The sequence below is a fragment of the Simochromis diagramma genome, unplaced genomic scaffold (genome assembly GCF_900408965.1).
Source record: "Simochromis diagramma unplaced genomic scaffold, fSimDia1.1 OVJJ01000667.1, whole genome shotgun sequence".
Taxonomy (NCBI): domain Eukaryota; kingdom Metazoa; phylum Chordata; class Actinopteri; order Cichliformes; family Cichlidae; genus Simochromis; species Simochromis diagramma.
The window spans coordinates 1-11603 of record NW_024387402.1 but is presented as its reverse complement, the minus strand read 5'-3'; the positions used below and the strand labels follow the sequence as shown (position 1 = coordinate 11603).

The window sequence follows — 11603 nt, the reverse complement described above, 5'->3', positions numbered from 1 at the left end:
GGTGGCTTGTGACCTAAAATCCAAGTACATTTGCAATGTCCTCCCATATCTTGGCAAGGACCCCAATCGTCCCACTGGGGAGAGACTGTCTGAAGATGTAGTGACGAGGCTGATGGTTCCTAGACAAGGGCAGAAATGTTACCACGGACAATTTCTTCACATCGCTTTCACTTGCACAAAAACTTCTTAGACGGAAAATCACCATCCTCGGCACAGTCAACAAGATTCGCAGGGAAATTCCTCAATCTGCTAGACAGACAGATCGCAATGTATTCACCACTCAGGTATGTTGCAGGTCTTTTGTGGTTCTATGTTTATGTGTTTCATTGTGTGTAAAAGTGTTATGGAGATAACACTTTATCTTATTTCTTAGGTGTTTTCAACCTCTGCTGCCACGCTGACAGCGTATGCGGCCAAACGGAAGAAGACAGTCTATATTCTCAGCAGCATGCACAGCGTGGTTCAGACTGATAACACTACCAAAAGGAAGCCAAGCCCTGTCACCCTTTACAACACCACAAAGTGTGGCGTGGATGTGATGGACCAGATGGTGCGGGAGTACACTGTCCGCAGAGGAAGACGGCGCTGGCCAGTTGCCGTGTTTTATAACATGATTGACATGGCAGCACTGAATGCACATGTGCTGTATCAAGCATGCACCGGGACGCAGGAAAGACGGGTGGACTTCCTGGTGGAGCTTGCAAGAGAGCTGGCTCACTCTCATGTAGCTGGGAAGAAGGCAAGAAAAGAACAGTTGCTTCGGACACAACCCTCCACACCGAGCCCTGGAAAAAGAGCCATGTGTCAGGTCAAACACAAATGCAAGAACAATCATGCCACTGTGCGATGTGTTCACTGCTACAGATACACATGTGGTAAATGCAGACTACAGATACCATGGCAGTGCCAGGATTGTGAGTGATTGCTGAAAATGTTGAAATGTACTCACTCGCTTTTTATTATTATTTGTAAATATGTGTACAAATGGTTGGTTTTTTGTACTGTTTTTATCAATAAATCTCAGCAACAAAGGAAATACACCCATGTGTGTTGATTTCTCCCTAAGATGGCAAACTGAAACACAAGTTTCCTTGTGGCTCAGGAAACTAACCACTCCAAGTTGGTGACTTTTGGAGATTTATTTTCCTGGATGATTGAGAATGCATCAAGACGAACACAAAAGGAAGTTCACCGCTTTTAGCAGCTCCCCCCCCAGACAAACAAAGAGGCAGTTGGCAGTTAGAAATCAGCAATCATTCACACACCCCCACTCCCCTCCAGAATTCTCAGGTAACAACCTAATTTACATATGAATGACTAGCCAATTTAGCTTCCACTTGGCTGAAGCTAAAGCCTAGCTAAAAGCCTACCAGCCATTTGGCAACTCAGCCCATCACACGTCCACGTCTCTCCTTGTTTCGTCTTTTATTATGAAAGGGTTGTGTTTCCATGTTCAGTGTGTTTCATTTTGCTTCCCCTGTGGTGTCAGGTTCATTTGTGTCAGCTGTGTTTCCACTTCCCTCCTTTCTCTTCTGTGTATTTAAGTCCGCTGTCTTCCTCTGGGCAGTGTTGGTGCGTTTTCCTCCGTTCACGTTATTCCGGGTTTCAGGTTATCTCCTGATTCTGTTTAGGTCCATGTTCATGTTCATGTTTTTTCATCAGAGTTTCTCGCATGCACCTCCTCGGATTCATGTTCATGTTTTTCTTGTCATAGTTGTCATAGTCATACCGAGTTATTCCCAGGATAGGTTTTAGTTTTAGTTTCCGCCCCTGTTTGCTGGGCCTTGTTTTGTGTTCGTGTTTTTCAACCTAATAAATGGTTTGTTTTTTTGTTAAGATTCAGTTCCATCTCTCCCTTGTCTGCTTCCGGGTTCATATTGCAATCACATCAGCCACAGTGACAATAAACTTATTTTGATTTTTAACTTTCTTTATTTTTTCAACAATATTATGTATATATAAACATTTTGCATCTTACAATATAAAGCCTGGATCCTGCACATATTGCACTTTGAACTTGAACTGTGTTGTCTGTTTATTGGAGATTGTACTACTTGAATTCATTATCCTGGTGATATAACACATTAATTCTCCATTTGGAATCAATATAGTATATAATACAGTATCTGTCTATCCATCTATATAGCTATTGAATTGAACTGGAGTGAATGGAAGAGAATTAAATAATGGATTTCATGTTCATGTTTATCTATGTTGTAACAGTGACGACTTGAGACATCTGTTTGGCACTATATGAAGAGAATTAAATAAAATTTAAATGAAAATGATATTAACTGTATTTATACATTTCATATTTTTGGATGAGACACTGTCAGTGTGCTGTTATATAACTCAGGTATTTTTAAGGCCTGACTGGTGGCATTGGTGCCCATTGCTTTACTGTGCTGTTGGATGTGTATGTGGGCTATCCCTTGTACCTGACATTTGATTGGGCATCACTGTGTTGCTATGGTATGATCCTGGTAGTTGTTGTTAATAAAACAATAACAAATTCAAATTCAAACATTGCTGCATTCTTCTGTCACTGAGGATTCCAAACCTGCACTCAGTCTCCTCATTACTTTGGTATTGAACAGACAAACTTTGGAGCTCCTGCAAACTTTATTCACAAACTGCAAATATTTTACACAAATCTGCGACTGACAACAAGCACAGAGACTTCAAACAATCACTGAAGTAAGGACTGAAAGATTTACTTTAAAACAATAATGATTAAGACCTTTTTCAGTAAGGTTGTTTTCCCTTGATTGCCAGCTGTTACTGTTTTTATCTTCATATCTTTCATATTTGTCCACCTAAACAATGCTTTAATGATACAGTTTGAGAAGTTTGATATGAATTTATCCAACTGACTTGAAAATGAAACTGACAACTGTCCTGTAATCTTACACAGAGAAACCAAATCCTGCGTCTTTGCCTTGACAGACGCCTAAAATGGCTCGAGCTGTGGTAAGTTACCCTTCACTGTGTCTGTTTCTAAACATTAAATCGTGTGAATCTTTAAAGAAAAATCCAACAACAACAATAATAATATGTAACAGAGCAAAACGTCAGATGACTTGAATGTTCCTCTGCAACACAAAGTCAAAGTCTGCCTCCTCCACAGGCAAAGGAGAAGCTCCCACGCTCATCCAGTGCAGACCGTTGTGCTCTGGACAATGAAGTTCCCGCTTTCATGTTCCGACCTATCAGCGCACCTGCATGTGAGCTCCTAAGTCCACCACCTGCTGATGCCAGCTTTCAGTCGAAGGACACAGACAAGATCATGCATCCAGATTTGAAAAACGATCGTTCATCCCTGGATGATGAAGTGACATTTTTCATGTGTCCTACTGATGTTCCTCTGCCTCCGAGACCTCCACCCACTGCAGAGGTAGGTCTCTGCAGAAAGCGCAGATATTCTACTGCTTTTTCTGTTAATGATGAAGAGGAACATTTGATGCCCAAACGCATGAGGCTGATGAGTTGGGATGTCTCTAAGTCTCCAGCTGCTGAGAAGGAGTATGTTTGCTTTACGTGTCCTGAAGACAAGAGGTCTGAGTTACCTCTCAGCTCCCTCCAAGGCCATCCACCATCACAGGTCAATAATAATGACACTGACCAGTGTACCATTCTGCTGCCTCCTGAAATCCCAGTACCTCCAAGTCCTGCCCCTGTTGGAGTTCTAGAAACTGTTGATTTTCCTTTTGTTGATAATTAAATACATGTTTGTGGTAATAAATACATTTTTGAGCAAATACATGTTGAGATGATTTGGTTGATTGTGATGGTTATAATTATCCAAACAGTATTATTCCTAATAAGATCTTTACTTTTTATACTTATTTTCTCCATGAACTATTTTGATGTCTATTTTGAAGATCCACTCATATCATGACAGTATGCTTATTCTCAGTAGAGTGTATAGCCACATGTGAACAAATAATAAATTAAAGTCACTCATTAACAACTTACCACATACGCCGGAGCTGAATTCAAGATGTAAGCAGACGTTTCACAGATATCTTGGTTGTCTTTCCATTTCCTACACTAACAGTATCCTGAGAATTGGCTTATAGAGCTGATATAAAGGTGAAATTTGATGACTTAATCGAAGCATCATCAGCTTAAATGCAAATGAATCCACTGTACTTGAGGTAACCTAACACTGACCATGAACGCCACAATCACTGTGCGCCAGTCCAACACAGTGCTTTACTGTGAACTCACCACAGTACTGCAAACTAAAGTGTTTATCTTCCAGTCCAATCCAATCCATCTTTATTGAGAAAGCACTTTAAAAAACCCAGGACAAAACCAAAGTGCTGTACAGTAAATGAGTTAAGAACAATAGAATAAAACATAACAGTAAAAAAATAAAACACATAATACATAAAAAATGTAAACAGCCCTATATTTCAAAACAAGATAAAACAGCAAAAATAAACTAAAAAACTCAAACTAAAAACCAACATCTTACAAGGTGTCAAAGGTCAGGGTGAAGAGATGAGTTTTCAGGAGTGATTTAAGAACAGGCAGAGAAGAAGCCTGTCTAATCTCTAAAGGCAGATCGTGTCACAGTTTCAGAGATGCTGCAGCAAAAGCACGATGTCCTCTAAGTTTACGCTCAGTCCTGGGAACATTCAGGAACAGCTGATCAGCTGACCTGAGACAGCGGGTGGGTTTATAAGACTGTGGCAGCTCAGAGAGTTAAGATGCAGCTAGGTCATGGAGAGCTTTAAGAGACATTAATACCAATAAGCTGCTAAGATGATGTTGTATTTTATTTACATGTCTGTTTTAGCACTTTAACATTTGCATCTGTCTAACTGGCTAACCATGCAAGACTATTGCAAGCATTGCTCTGTAATAGTGCGACATTTTGGACCCCAGGAGGTCCTTCTGTATCTGCACGATGTTTGACCTGCAGTCTTTATAGCCGCCTATGTATATTCTTTTAAACCTTTTCATTGTTTTTAAATGATAGTTACGGACCAAATGTTAAACTATATAGTTGAATATATAGTTAAAGTGTTTCTCTAGATACAGAGAAAGGTTTTACATCAAAAGGTCATCTGTCTGCATATAAAACAGAAGCTTTCATGCAGATGCACTTCCTGTTTAGAGACTTTGAGGTTTAGGTAGTGACGGGGGTGATTTACTGAGCGTGTAAGTTTTCCTCCTGTCAACACACTCTACAATGCCGCCCACATGCCACTCCTGTCCAGTCTTGAAAGCAAAACATGTATGTATAGTATAAAATGGTGAAATGCTGATTTCCATGTTTCAATTGAATCACTTGATTGTAATCAATTGATTGCAGAGACTTTTGTCAAGACCCTATAGAATCAGAAGTCCCGTGAACATGCACTAATAAAAGCTGCAGTTGTAATAGGGATAAAGTGGTGTGCACAATGTGTGTTTGGATAAGATGTCAGTAATGCATTCACATTAAAATCACAGGGTTTCTTTCTTTTTCTTATTTTTCTTACATATCATGTAAAAAAACCACTCCTGCAACATTTTTTCTCTGCCACAGATTTAGGAGAGGAAGAGTCCAGCATTTCAACACCTGTGCAAATGTTAGTTTATTTGATAGGTGCATCAGTAGTAATTATTTAAATTAGAGTTTTCAGCAGTGTTGTTGTATTTACAGCAAAGTGCCTGCAAAGTGTAAAAACTAATTAACTGATGATACTAGACCCTTAAAAGAGATAAACACCACTAGTCAAGTCATAATGGCAACTTACAAATACATGCAACATATTACAGAATAAATAATTATAAAAAAAATTTAAACAGTGACAGTGCAACTCAAGTATTGTTCAGTTTATTGTAAACTCTGCCACTTTGGACAACACAAGGGGCATTAATAAACATCTTTGCCATTTAGTGCACAATATGTGAATAAACTAACAACATCCACCGACATAGAACTGTGGCAGTCAGTGCAGCTGAGGTAGGTATTAACATCAAGTCTAAGATGACTCACTAAATGGAGAGAAACAGTGAGTGGCAGGGTTTTTTAAGAAAAGTAGCTTTTCTGCATCATCAGCAGTCAGACTGTTTCTGTTTTCATCTATAATGTGTGACACTGAGCTAAACAGCCTTTCACTGTCCACACTGCTACATGGGGCTGAGAGCTATTTACGGGCTATTTTAGCCAAAGTGGGGAACCTGATTTTGTTGACACCCCAGTACTTCAGAGGACTGTCTTCACGAGGGCTTGGGGCCTCTCCGAGGTATGTGTCGAGCTCAATGGCAGCACCTGCTGCCAGCGGCAGCCTGGGCCTTGAGGAACAGTTTAGCAGGAGGTTCTGCAGCTTCTGCCCGACTCCCCTCTGCCTCACCTCTAGAAGCTCCTGCTTCAGGTGCAGCTTGGCCTCTGGAGCAGTGTTGTTGGAGAAGAAGCGATCTTTATACCTGCACAAAATTCATAAATGTATTAATATGTGGAAAAATAGGACTGATGTCATGTAATACGTGCTGTTCCAGCGTGTCTGTACGTCCTGCTGCAGTCTCTTTATTGGCTGGTTGAGCTGTCCCTGAATGTCCTCGAGGCGGGAGTAGGCTAAGGCAGAATGTTTAAAATGCCCAACTATTTTCCGTCCCACTGCTTTAGCATCAGCTATGCTCCTCTGTGCTAATAAGCGTGGGTAAATAAGCGTGGGCAAACTCTTTGTACTCGTTGTCGTGTTGGGATTTTAGGTGCTTGATTAAATTACTTGTGTTAAATGCGCTACCTTTAGAGCCTCCTCTGGACAATTTCGATGAGCACAATTTGCAGTCCGCCTTTGTTTTCGTGTCTTCGTTCACTTTGAAATAGTTCCACACGGCTGACTTGTCTCGCCTCGCCTTCTCCCAGCTCTGAGATGCAGCCGGGGCCTGTGGGGTGGGCACTCGGCGCCTGTGATTAACCCCTTACATGCCGCTCAAACATAGACAGGTCTCAGACCGTGGTATCAGTCCTCGGTATCGGGGAACTTTTAACGAGTACGAGTACTTTAGAAAATGTGGTATCGAGGCCGATACCAGATACCAGGTATCGGTGCATCCCTACCTCAGATTAAATATTTCCCAAAGTAAATTGGACTGAACTGGCCAGTTAAATACACGAGGGGATACAAATAGAAAAAAAATATCTAAAAACAAAGAATGAAAACCAACTATTAATTTAATACTTAAGTCTGTGAAGGTTCTCAGTCATCCAGGTCATCGTAGTCTAAGGAGCTTGGAAAGAAAAGCGTCTGGACTTCTTGAGTTGCTTGAAGACGTTTCACCTCTCATCCGAGAAGCTTCTTCAGTTCTAAGGGTCAATGGTGGGGAGTCCCAGACTTAAAACCAGTGGGAGTTTCCCCCCAAAGAGGGACAAAGGACCCCCTGATGATCCTCTACCTAATCACATGAGCCAAGGTGTGAAAGCGGGTGTGGGTCCTAATCAGCCAGGGTTTCGGGTGAGCTCATTGTGAAACCTGGCCCCACCTTATCATGTGATTTCCTGAGGTCAGATGGCCCAGGATGTAAATGGTCTGAGATCCCTTCCCAGACGCCTTAACGTCCAATGAAAAAAAACACATCATTTTCTCTCCAGTTACCCTCAGCAGTCCAACAGACCTCCAGCACCAGTAAAACATTAACCAGAAATAGTTTATGGGACATGTGTCGTTATTTATGTTTGTGGAAATGTGCATTAAAATGAAAATAAAGATGCTGGTGTCTGACGTTACTGACTTCCCAATTGTGTGGCTTCTGGTGTGGCCTTCACAATTCAATTTTCAATTCAATTTTATTTGCACAGCGACAAATCACAACAATATAAAGTCGCCTCAAGGCGCTTTATATTGTAAGGCAGACCCTACAATAATACATACAGAGAAAAAGCCCAACAATCATATGACTCCCTATGAGTGAGCAGTCTGGAGACAGTGGGAAGGAAAAACTCCCTTTTAACAGGAAGAAACCTCCAGCAGAACCAGGCTCAGGGAGGGGCGGGGCCATCTGCTGCGACTGGTTGGGATGAGAGAAGGAAGACAGGATAAAGACACGCTGTGGAAGAGAGAGAGGTTAATAACAGGTATGATTCAATGCAGAGAGCTGCATTAACACACAGTGAGTAGGAAAGGTGACTGAAGAAGAAATACGCATTGCATCATGGGAATCCCTCAGCCACATACACCTGTTGCACTACACAACAAATGCAAGCATGTCAGTTTTATTCATTTTATGCAAATCTTCGTACAAATTTTAAAGGTAATGCAGTCAAAACTTTGTAAGTATATGAGTGATTGGATGAAGCGGTTTGATGACGTAACACGCTATTTTAGTTTAAAATACTTATAATGTTATGATAAATGGTAGTTTTGTTACTTTTACAATATTATCCATCCTTCAGTTTCAGTGAACATGACAGTTAGCAGTGTAATAACTCCTCTGTGATAAAGAAAAACTAGCTTGTTTTCTTTTTGTGTGGGAGCTCGCACAGTGTTTCAACTTTACAGCCTTTTAATATGAAAGTCCTGTCAGTACACTTCCTTTTTACATAATTTCACACTTGCCCCGTGAAGGGCAACAGTCTGACGTCTGCTTAGCCAGGAAAGCTTCAGCTTGTTTCTTTCCGCACATCTTCCTCTTCACTGTCGGTGGCTCATAGACATGTTAACAAGCATGGACGTATCAAAACTTTGCTTGATTTTGCTGTTACCACTAGCTGTGTCCCACGATGCTGAAGGTAATACAAGGAAACTATTTTCATTATGCATTATTAATATTTTTACATTTATAACCTCCTTGCTTTTAGTTTAAACTAAACACATTATTATGGGATTAAAAAGATGGTTTAACATTCACAAAATATAGAAACTAAAGTCCTCTCTGACACAGGCTGAATCTTGTATTTACCGTATTTTGCTGTCCCTGTTTACAGAGACTGTTGTGAAGACAGTCAGGAGAGAACACGATGTCACTCGGATTTGCAACAAGGAAAGTCAGACTACTATTGTTTTGATTATCTGTAAGATCAAAAGACAGAGGGACACAGGAGGAGAGTGTCATCTGCTGTATCGACACGGAGAGAACGTTACTCAGGAATGTGACCCCAGGTTCTCAATAACAAAAGAAAATCAGACTGCCTTTCTCGAGCTGACCAGTTTAACACCAGCTGATAGTGGGAACTTCACCTGTGAGTGTACAAACACTGAAGGGACATATATTGTCCATATCAGTGTCACTGTGGAAGGTAAATGCATTTTGGTTTCTTTATCTGACACAGTTATTCAGCACTGTGTTAGCATTGTATTGACCTGCTTATGTGTTTTTTATTCTTGTAATTTGTTCATTTCTTTTCTTCTTATTTTCACTTACAGCAGTTTAAATACTCTCACTGACTCATTTATCAGGTACATCTTTGAACCGAGTTGGACCACCTTCAGCCCTCAAACATGTCTTCATTTTTTGTGGCACAACAAGGCGCTAAAAACATTCCTCAAAGATTCTCAAGACATATTGAAATTACATCATCACACAGTTGCTGCAGATTTGTCAGCTGCTCTTACTTGAAGCAAACTTTCTGCTCCACCACATCCCAAAGGTGCTTTGCTGGATTGAGATCTGGTGACTGCGCAGGCCGTACATGATTTGAGCGCCGTGACATGGTGTGGTATCCTGCTGGAAGCAGCCATCAGACGATGGGTATTTTTTGGGCATAAAGACATGAATGTGGTCAGCAACAACCTTCAGGCAGGCTGTGGTGTTTAAATGATGCTCAGTGGTTACTACAGGGTCCAAAGTTTGCAAAGAAAATCCCCCACAGAGCATTACACCACCAGCAGTCTGAACTGTTAGAAATCAACTCATCGGGCAAGGCATCGTTTTTTCAGTCTTCTGTTGTCCAGACTTGCAAACTGTAGCCTCAGCTTGCTGTTGTTAGAGGACAGCAGTGATATCCAGTGTGGTCCGCTCTGCCTCAAGGTTTGATGTGTAAACAGCATTTTTACCCAGAGAATCACAGCTCACTGGATATTTTCTATTTTTCAGACCATTGTCTGTGAACAGAGATGATTGTGTGGGAAAATCCCAGCAGATCAGCAGTTTGTGAAGCACTCGGACCAGTAACATGTGCCATGTTGCTCTGTTTGAACTTCAGTCTTGACCATGACTGTTCAAATGCATTGATGTGCTGACATGTGATTGACAAATGAAATGAACACTGAAATATTTGTGTTACACCCTGAACAAGTATACCTCATAAAGTGGCCAGTGAATGTATATAAGCAGTTGGACCAATTTCAGTTTATAGTAATATTCAGACAAATCTTTTTCTGTTTTTCTGCCCGGTGTTGTGATCATCTTTATAACTGGAGTTATCGTGGGATTTATCTACTGGAGGAAAAGTAATGGGTGAGACTATTTTTGCTGTAGTAATTCAAAGATGATATAGATGTAGTGAAAGTAAAAGGAAACAGTCACGGTTCTGGGTCCGTTGGACCCAGTATTTTGAGTTTTATTATGTTTTGGTTTTAGTTTGCATCAGGGATTGTTTTCTTGTTCTCTTGTTGTGTTTATGATGATGATTATGATGTTTATTATTTGAGTTTCATGTTTCTGTGGTGTTTAGGATTTGTTCTTCGGTTGTGTCTGCTTAGTATTTGTCTAGTTCCATGTGTCATTTTTTGTCTGTCTCTCTATGTCGAGTCTGCGCCTTAGTGTGATGGTTTCTTGTTCCTGTTTTATTGTGAAGGTCTGCGTCTCATGTGAGTGTGTTCAGTTTTACCTTTGTCTCGTCTTGTTGATTATTCCCAGCTGTGTCCACCACCTGTGTGTAATTCCCCTGTGGTTCTGTGTATTTAAATCATGTCTTCCGTCATTGTAGTTGCTGGTCCGTCTGTGTATCCACCATGTCTCACCCGTGTGTTCTCCCTGCTGTCCTTCGTCGTTCTCCTCTGCTCGTTCTCATTCAGGTTTGTGCTTTGTAGTTTAGTTGTTCTCCAGTCTAGTTTAGTTCGAGCTCCGTTTGCTGTTTGTCCATATTTATTTCATGCTCAATAAACCACCTTCACACTCTCACGACTGCCTGCGCTTGGATCCTCCCTCATTTATTATTTTCACACGGCTTATCTCACTCGCCGTGACAGAAACATCACATTTCAATAAATGAGAATTCGGTGTATGTTAAACATCATGTCTAGAATGAACACTTTTTATCCTTCCAAAAATAATTATCATTATTAAGAGAGAAGATAATATAAATGTAGATGTTCTTACTTGATTTTTCTCTGTTTGAATGTGAATAGTGTTACACTAATGCTGACATCCTTTCTTATCAACGTGGCTGCTTAAGGTCAGGAACATCTGGAGTGTCTGTACCTGAAAATCCCAACGGTTTGGTGAGCAATTTATTGCTACGATCTACAGCAGCTAGTTAAAAGTTTTGCAGAAATGTAGTTTTTTACCATCAGGGCCTTATGAGCCTATACTGGTGTTTTTAAAAGTTATGTTTGACCTTTATGACTTTCTTGTGTGTTTCTGGGCCCCCCACTTAATGCCCCTCCCATTTGCCCTGCTTTGGCCCTCGTTTCTTTTGCTTTACTTCCTTTTGTCCTTCTCTT

General features: G+C 40.8%; 1 protein-coding gene and 1 long non-coding RNA gene across 3 annotated transcripts; both read left to right on the top strand.

The window, feature by feature from the left end:
• The first annotated feature begins 2383 nt into the window (after positions 1–2383).
• On the top strand, positions 2384–3753 carry LOC120720717. Of its 2 annotated transcripts, XM_040010490.1 has the most exons (3): positions 2384–2697; positions 2915–2970; positions 3128–3753. In XM_040010490.1, exons 2-3 carry the CDS (start codon positions 2956–2958, stop codon positions 3719–3721), a joined length of 609 nt encoding a protein of 202 aa, XP_039866424.1. In that variant the 5' UTR covers positions 2384–2697; positions 2915–2955; the 3' UTR covers positions 3722–3753. The 2 variants fall into 2 exon arrangements, with proteins under 2 accessions (XP_039866424.1, XP_039866425.1); XM_040010491.1 differs by lacking the exon at positions 2384–2697 and having other exon boundaries at positions 2771–2970.
• Positions 3754–8436: 4683 nt separating this feature from the next.
• Positions 8437–11395, top strand: LOC120720716. Its single transcript, XR_005693016.1, has 3 exons — positions 8437–8728; positions 8924–10395; positions 11336–11395. It is a non-coding gene; the product is annotated as an uncharacterized LOC120720716 (long non-coding RNA).
• The last annotated feature ends 208 nt before the right edge of the window (positions 11396–11603 follow it).